This window comes from Hemiscyllium ocellatum, chromosome 42, assembly GCF_020745735.1.
Source record: "Hemiscyllium ocellatum isolate sHemOce1 chromosome 42, sHemOce1.pat.X.cur, whole genome shotgun sequence".
NCBI lineage: Eukaryota > Metazoa > Chordata > Chondrichthyes > Orectolobiformes > Hemiscylliidae > Hemiscyllium > Hemiscyllium ocellatum.
The window spans coordinates 31769635-31778642 of NC_083442.1; the positions used below are offsets into that span (position 1 = coordinate 31769635).

The following is a 9008-nucleotide window of genomic DNA, read 5'->3' on the forward strand; positions in this document are numbered from 1 at the left end:
ACACTCTCGAGACTGGGTCCTTCGCGCCCCTCCTCTTTGTCCATTTGCCTTAACCGCAGGTTCACACACCACCTTCCATTGAGCGACATGGGACGCCTCCGACGCTGCCCTCCTCTGATGACCGCACCTACCTGTGCTCCTTTCCCCTCTGCCCAATTTCATCTCTACGTTACGAGCAATGCCAGTTCTCCTCTTCCCCCCTCCTGCGAGCTGAAACACGTTTTGGAATAAAACCGTTTCTTCCTCTTTGTGAATTTTGGCAAAATTTGGCTGCAGTGTGAGACCACACCCAAGACACGTCTGACAGCCCCAGAAGAGAGAAGCAATGGACGCTCCCAACAAACATCCATTCCGAGGGTCAGATCAGTCAAAAAACATATAGATACTATAGGTCCGTGTACATCTATATATCTAAGACCAGTAGTGATGGTGCTACGGAGTGGAGGGGAGAGCCCAAGCTCTCTGTTGAGTGTTCCTGTGTTGGACTTCAGATATGTTTAGACAATGAAGCAGTGAGAGATAGTACTGTCTTGTATCACAAGTTCAGCTGAGCTCCCTGTTGTTTTTTTTCCCAGAAAAAAAAACGGTTTGCATTTGGAAATGTGAGGGTAGCGATTTAAACAGGTTCTCCCACCGTGCAGTGATGGCAGCTTGAAATCTATTGAGAGATACACAAGGTTTGTTTCTCTCTGTGAGAGTGTGTGGGGGTGCATGTGTTTGTCGGCGTGACTCTGTGTACGTGCACGCGCCTGTCTGCGTTTGTGTCTGTGTGCGCGCCTGCATCCGTGTGTGTCTGTACCTGCATCCGTGTGTGTCTGTATCCGTGTGCGTGTGTGCCTGCATCCGTGTGTGTCTGTATCCGTGTGCGTGTGTGCCTGCATCCGTGTGTTTCTGTACCCGTGTGTGTCTGTACCCGTGTGTATGCGTGCCTGTATGTGTCTCTCTGTGTGTGGCTTGTGTGTTTTGGGTTTGTCTTGTCTTGGTTCCAGGGAGGAGTGGGGAGGGGATCAGCAGGCTGTTGACTGGGGCAAAGGGAACACTTTCTCGTTCTTCCTGCCCCCGTTCATGTGGGTGTAGGGTTGCCGTTCCTCGAAACTGGCTCTGAGGACCACTCCAGGTCCGTTCTCCACCTTGTGGCCTGAGTGCTTGTCAGTGTGCTGGAGGGTGGAGGAGGGGTCGAGGGGGATGCTCTCCATATTATCCGCCTCGATCTCAAACTCCTCGACGTCCCGGGCCTTGCACTCCTCGCTGTAGAAGAAGGCGACCTCTTTGAAGGACGGGTCCAAGTCAGCTTTGATGGTCTGGATGATCTCCATGAAGGCAGGGCGCATTTTCGGGTTGTACTGCCAACACATGCGCATCAACTCGTACCTACCACGGACAGCAGAGAGAAAGCAGTTACAGTAAAAGCCAAGACCCTCCCAAAGCACCCCATCGTGTAGCTCAGAAAGGACACGTCACAGGTTCGAACGACCCAGGCAAGGGGCACGACCAACAGGATGGACAGAGGGGAGGAAGGAGTGGGCACAGGGCAATGAAATGGGGGAGAGAGACTGAAGGGAGAGAAGGGTGGAGAGGCAGAAGGGGAGAGCATGGGAAGGAGGTAAAGAGAGAGGGAAGGAGGTAAAGAGAGAGGGAAGGAGGTAAAGAGAGAGGGAAGGAGGTAAAGAGAGAGGGAAGGAGGAAGGGGGAGAGGATGAGTGAGGGAGAAGAGGTGGGAGCAGACTGAGGAAAGGAGGGCACAGGCGGGGGAGGTGGAAAGGGAGCAAATGGGGGGAGGGGAGCAGCCCTGGTTTACGGGTGAGCTGTGTGCATACACTGGTACAGCTCCTATGTTGCAGGGTCCTGTGCTGGGGTAAGAGGCAGTATCAGTGGATCAGAAACCCCCCCAGAGGCCCAGGCTATTGCTTTGGGTACAAAACCAATGTCCAATGCCAGTGATCGTGAGCACAAACCTCTCGCTGATTTTCACATTCCCATATCCCGTCACGGGAAGGAAATCTGCCATCCTTACCCTGCCTGGCCTAGGTGTGAATCCAAACCCACAGCAACATGGTGGGGCAGGGGGCTCAAACAGCCACTCAGTATGAGGGGCAATTAAGGACAGATAATAAACACAAGTCTGGTCAGTGTCACACACACACCTCAAAAGAAACCTAACAAAAAGCTCAATTTGCAGAAAGTCAACTTGTCATTGAAAGACATCATCAAATTGGGACAAACTCTCTGCCATTGAAGGTGAGGCAGGAAACAGGGCTGAGAGAGAAAGGGAAATCTTTTCAAAGCCCCCGACTGGAATAAGGCAGGAGATCCAAACAGAGCGGGGCCGCCCGTCTCAAAATACAAAGCACACAAACCATCTGTCTGCCCGTCACATGCCAGCCCCATGACTTTGGAAGTGCACAGCTGCAGGACAGGGCTGAGAAACTCAAAACAGCGAGAGGGACTGCCCGAGTGTGTGACATCAGGGTGAATAACAGCATGTGCAATGACGTTAGTCTGGGGACTGGCTGCTACGGGCCATAGTAGGAATTAGTGCATCTCATAGTGGTGGACTTGTACATGTATGGTCAGCAGGCAAGTAAACACTTACTTACAATGTGCCTCAAGTATGGAAAAAGCTGGATTTAATTTCAACTCCCCGGAACATTCTCACTGTACTGTCCTGCGGCTTGTTTAATGTAAAGCACAATTTTCAGTGCCCTACACAGACTGGGGTACAGTTACCCAGCCACTAATACACAGCCCCTGACATCCACCCATCTCACAGTCATATAGGTGTTGTTCAAGAGGGCGCATGGGTGATGGAGGAGGGGAAGTGTGGCGAGGTGGGGCAAGAGGGTGTGAGTATGAGAGAGCACGAGGGTGGGCGAGAGGGCAAGATGTCGGGCGAGAGGGCAAGATGTCGGGCGAGAGGGCAAGATGTCGGGCGAGAGGGTGTGCAATGGACAGCAAGAGAGAGAGACGGCAAGGGACTGCGACACCGAGAACGAATGCAAGAGTGTGGAGATGTTTGTGGGAGAGTGAGTGTGTGAAAACATGAGAGAGATAGAGAGATGGTGAGCGGACGCGAGAGAGGGTGGACGCGCGTGAGAAGGGAGTGGCAGAAGAGAGGCAGCGAGAATGAGAGTGCAAAAGGGAAATGGGGGGCGCGCAATGTGACAGAGGGGGGCACAAGAGAGAGAGAGGAGGGCCACGAGAGAGAGAGAGGATTCATTATGATTGGTTCATGTGTTGCCAATGAGAAAACAGTGGGGAATTTCATGCTCCCTGAGCTCCAGGTAATTCAATAAACATCCAAGGCTTGAACATATTCCTTTTATTTGCAGACAGTCTCTCTCTGTATTTGACCATATAGCACTTTGAGCAAGGATGGATGTGTCACATTACAAACTTGATTGACTTTCTTAAATCCCTACATCTTAAGTTAGCATCTTGTAGCATTTGGTATGACAAATGGGTCAGCCTGATTAAAAGCATCAGTCTGTTGAAACTAGATGGTATAGGTTTAAGGTGAGAGGGGAAAGATTTAAAAAAGACCCGAGGACCAACATTTTCCAAGCAGAGGATGGTGCATGTATGGAACAAGCTGCCAGAGGATGTAGTGGAGGCTGGTACAAATACTACATTTAAAAGGCATCCGGACAGTTACATGAATAGGAAAGGTCTGAGGGACCTGGGCCAACGTTCCTTGCAGCGTCGGAGGCTCAGGGCATGCCCTTACCCAGGATTATAAAATCTGGAGGCACATGGAAAGGGTGAATAGACCAGATCTTTTCCCTGAAGTGGGGGAGTCCAAAACTGGAAGGCATAAGTTTAAAGTGAGAGGGGAAAGATTTAAAAGGGAGCTAAGGGGCAACTTTTTCACGCAGAGGGTGGTGTGTGTTTGGAAGGAGCTGCCGGAGGAAACTTTTCTTCCTTTATTATTTCAGGCTTACTGCCCCTCCCTAATTACCCAGAGGGCGGTTACTGCCCCTCCCTAATTACCCAGAGGGCGGTTACTGCCCCTCCCTAATTACCCAGAGGGCGGTTACTGCCCCTCCCTAATTACCCAGAGGGCGGTTACTACCCCTCCCTAATTACCCAGAGGGCAGTTACTGCCCATCCCTAATTACCCAGAGGGCAGTTACTGCCCCTCTCTAATTACCCAGAGGGCAGTTACTGCCCATCCCTAATTACCCAGAGGGCAGTTACTGCCCCTCCCTAATTACCCAGAGGGCAGTTACTGCCCATCCCTAATTACCCAGAGGGCAGTTACTGCCCCTCCCTAATTACCCAGAGGGCAGTTACTGCCCCTCCCTAATTACCCAGAGGGCGGTTACTGCCCCTCCCTAATTACCCAGAGGGCGGTTACTGCCCCTCCCTAATTACCCAGAGGGCGGTTACTGCCCCTCCCTAATTACCCAGAGGGCAGTTACTGCCCCTCCCTAATTACCCAGAGGGTATGTTCTGCCCCTCCCTAATTACCCAGAGGGTATTTACTGCCCATCCCTAATTACCCAGAGGGCAGTTACTGCCTATCCCTAATTACCCAGAGGGCTGTTAAGTGTCAACACCACTGCTGTGGATCTGGAGTCACACGTAGGCCAGACCAGCTGAGCACAGTGGTTTCCTTCCCGGAAGGACATTAGTGAACCAGATGGGTTTTTCTGATAATCAGCAATAGATTATGGCCATCTTTAGACTCTTTAAATTCAAGATGCTTCTTGAATTCAAACTCCATCATCTGCTGTGGCTGGATTCGAACCCAGGTCCCCAGAACATTAGCTGGGTCTCTGGATTAACAGCTCAGCGATAATGCCAGTAGGCTAACACCACCCGCTATGTGTTGGTACAATTACACCATTTAAAAGGCATCTGGGTGGGTACATAAATAGGAAGGGGTTTAGAGGGATATGGGCCAAGTGCTGGCAAATGGGACCAGATTTATTTCGGATATTTGGTCAGCATGGACGGGTTGGACCGAAGGGTCTGCTTCCATGTTGGGTGACTCCTCAAATTTTGACACATTTCTATAATTTGAGAAGTTGCAACAATTGCATGTGAATCCTAGAAAAGGACTCACTTGGAGAGCAGGAGGCTGAGGGGGAGTAAATTGGAGCACTGCAGCTCCCGAGTGAGTGTTTGTGCTGTCTGCACATCTCTGAGCTATCACACTGCGGGAGGCCATTCAGCCCAGTGGCCAACCTCCGTGCTGAGGGCAGGTTTGACCACAATGAGCCTCAGCACTTTTAGGTTCTGGTGTTGTGAGGAAAATAAAAGGAAGTGCCCTTCATGTTGAGGTTGTACAGGATATTGGTGAGGTCTCTTCTGGAATACTGTTCCAATTCTGGTCACCCTGTAAGGATATTATCAAGCTGGAGAGAGTTCAGAAGAGATCGACCAGGATGTTGCCAGGAATGGAAAGTTTAGGTTATAAGGAGAGGCTGGATGGGGTGGGGCTTTTTTTCCATTGGAGTGTAGGAGGTTGAGAGGTGACCTTATAGAGGTTTATAAAATAACGAGGGGTCTAGATAAGGTTAATGAGTTGGTTTTTTTGCCCCTACGATGGGGTATTTCAAGACTGGGGAGCACATCTTTAAGGTGAGAGGAGAGAGATTTAAAAAAGACATGGGGGCAACTTTTTTTTTTACAGAGGGTGGTTCGTGTGTGGAATGAACTCCCTGAGGAAGTGGTGGATGTGGGTACAATTACAATGTTTAAAAGATATTTGGATAAGTACATGACTAGGAAAGGTTTGGAGGGATATCGGCCAGGAGCAGGCAGGTGGGACTAGTTTGGGATTATGTTCAGCATGGACTGGTTGGACCGAAGCATCTGTTTCCGTGCTGTATGATTGTAGAACTACTGCATCCCACAGTTGAATGAGCAGTTAGCCCTGAATTTGTAGATTGACAGGTGGTGGGGTTAGCAAGGGTGGGAATCAGCAGAGAGTATGTGATTGACACGTGAATCATGTGAAGTGAGGGGAAGGAGCTGGGGGGGGGTGTGGTAAACAGAATTATATAAAAAAAAACTCTCCTCATAGCAGAGAGACAGCCAACATAAAGTCCTGTCCTGTGAGCTCACCTTCACCACATTGGCTGTGCCCAACAGGCCACTCCCTCTGGGCTGAAATCAATCCCCACTCTCCTTGAGGCGAGTGTCAACAAGAACCCTCAGCAGGCTCATTAAGGGAAGGTATGCAAGACAGCAAATCACACGTCAACTGGACAGTTTACACCCAGCACAATATACCACCCGGTTATTTGACACCTGCCCTCTTCCTGACCCGGAAATGACTGTTAAAGGACAACAGAGGGCCGGCCAGCAGCAGTGAAAGACTTCCACCAGGCAATCCCTGCACTCCCCACCCCCCACCCCACCAGGAAACAAAGAAAGATGTTCATATTCGCAACAATAAGTTGCCATTGGCTGGGGATGGATTCGCTCAGTTGGCTGGATGGTGAGGCAGAGAGACACCCAGACCAGCTGAAGCTACCATGCAAGACTTTCCTTCACCTCCCTCCTCGCCTGACGCGTGGTGACCCTCAGGTAAAAACCACCACCAGTTGTCTCTCCCTAATGACAGAGCAGCCCCACGGTCTGGTATGACTATGGCAACTTCTGCCTCTAACCGTGGGAGCTTTGGCTGCTACGAGAAGGCACAGAGAGAGGCACAGCGCTGGAACTGGACATCTCCCAGCCATCAGGACAAATGCAAGAATGCCAAATTTCAAAAGAAAATCACAATGAGGTGCCTGCACAAAAAACAGAACCTTTCACTGTACGTGTGACAATAACTAATCAAATCAAATCTACGTAAAGGGCACAAATTGGTCAGCAAGTCAACTCTGATTGGCCAAGACGTTTCCACAGAAAAAGCAATGGGGAACTTTGTTCTGAGTAAACTCAAAAACAGCACAAAGGTGAAACATGTGACTTTTGTTTACAAGAGAATGGTGCCCTCTACACAAACACGTGCTGCTTTTCAAAAGCTTACATGTGTCATGTTATAACTCGACTGGTTATTTCAGAATGGTCATGAGTTGGTTGAATTACTCTGGTGTTTGGGGAGCCTATAAGCTCCTCTTTGGCTGGGATATTGCCATGGGGAAAGCAAACAGAGTCAACTCATCAGCCAATCGGCAGCTGTTGCGCCTGCAGGCGGTGGTGGTGCTGGTGTTGGACTAGAGTAGACAAGGAAAAAGTGAGGTCTGCAGATGCTGGAGATCAGAGCTGAAAATGTGGTGCTGGAAAAGTGCAGCAGGTCAGGCAGCATCCAAGGAGCAGGAGATTCGACGTTTCGGGCATAAGCCCTTCATCAGCCATTCCTGAAGGGCTTATGCCCGAAATGTCGAATCTCCTGATTCTTGGATGCTGCCTGACCTGCTGCACTTTCCCAGCAACACATTTTCAGCTAGAGTAGACAAGGTCAGAGGTCACACGACACTGGTGCTTTCGGTGTTGGACGGTAACCTGTTGTTGTGTGACTTTATGACATTGTTTCTCCTGCAGTATAAATTGTTGTGACAGCTGAAATTTGGCATTTTTGCATTTGTCCTGATGAACACGAGGTGAAAAGCTTCAGCGACAAGTTCCTCTGTTAGCAATGTTTCAAAATAAACGCTTGGTAAAGCACCAACCACGAGGCTGGATGAGAGAGGGTAAGGCCGTGTGATTGTTGCTGACAAAGCCCTCGACACTCATTACCCTCGGGTTTACATGGATTGATTGGGGAGTGTCTGGGTAACTATGACCCAATATGACATGGTCAGAGTACTGTGTGCAATTCTAGAGTCCACATTACAGAGGCAGCACACATGGTTTACCAGGACGTTGCCTGGAATGGAGAGTGTCAGTTATTACAAAGAGATTGGAGAGACTGGAGCAGAGGAGACGGAGAGAGGACATGATTGAGAAGTCTAAAATGATGCGGGGCATAGACATGAAGAAAGCTCTACCCTTGATGGAGAGATTAATAACTGGGGGAGGGTGGGGCACAGATTGAAGGGCAGGGGCAGGAGGTTCAGAGAGGGATGTGCGGAAAACCCAGAGGTTGGTGGGAAATCTGGAAATCACTGCCTGTAATGTTGGGAGAGGCAGAAACACTCACCACATTTCAGAAGGATTTAGACACACGATGTGATACCACATGCTGGGAAATGGGATTAGATTCGTTAGGGGCTGTTTCGGGCTAGCACCGGCTCGATGGGCTGAAAGGCATTTCTCTGTACTATGACTCTACGAACATAGGCTCGCACAGATGGCAGACTTGGAATGGTTTGTCCATTCGGGGGCTGTCACTGGTGGGAATCCAGTGTGGGGAGGGGGGGGGGCATGTTGTGTTCTGAAACAGGACAAGTCAGCAGTTTCAGGAGCAGAGGGGTGACGTGAGATTGAGAGGTAGTAGAAAGAGAACGAGAATGAAATCTATCACCAACACAGAAGTCTGCCTGATTTATTAAAAAATCTACAAAGAAATATTTGATGAAATGGCAATCTAATTTTAGGAAACTGCAGATTAATTGCCAGTGGTAAAAGTGGCAGTAATTGCAGATACACTCACCATTTTTACAGTCAGAGATTTGATTTGTTGTTCTCTGTCAGACTGCCAACATTATCAAATTAAATCCCAATATTTTTCCCCACTGCAAGTTTATTTGACATATGGAAAGATTGAGCAATGGGATTCTGGTATTCACATCCTGCTACAGTTAGACCCACTTACTGATCTACGTCAGAATGTAAACTGCTGAGACAGTCATCTCCTGGTGTTTAGTTGCAACTGAGGGAGAGAGAGAGAGAGAGAGAGAGAGGGGGGCAGAGAGAGAGAGAGGGAGGCAGAGAGAGAGAGAGAGAGAGAGAGAGGGGCAGAGAGAGAGAGAGAGAGGGGCAGAGAGAGAGAGAGAGAGAGAGGCAGAGAGAGAGGGGGGAGCAGAGAGAGAGGGGGGGAGAGGGGGGCAGAGAGAGAGAGGGGGGCAGAGAGAGAGAGGGGGGCAGAGAGAGAGAGGGGGGCAGAGAGAGAG

At 49.8% G+C, this 9008-nt stretch overlaps 1 protein-coding gene across 1 annotated transcript in view; it reads right to left on the reverse strand.

Moving 5' to 3' along the window:
• The window catches only part of igf1ra (insulin-like growth factor 1a receptor), a 244505-nt gene continuing 235497 nt past the window's right edge, over positions 1-9008 (reverse strand). Inside the window, exon 21 of the mRNA XM_060853643.1 lies at positions 1-1371. Within this exon, the coding sequence (XP_060709626.1) occupies positions 1008-1371 (364 nt within the window). The 3' untranslated portion in view covers positions 1-1007. The remainder of the gene's footprint in view (positions 1372-9008) is intronic.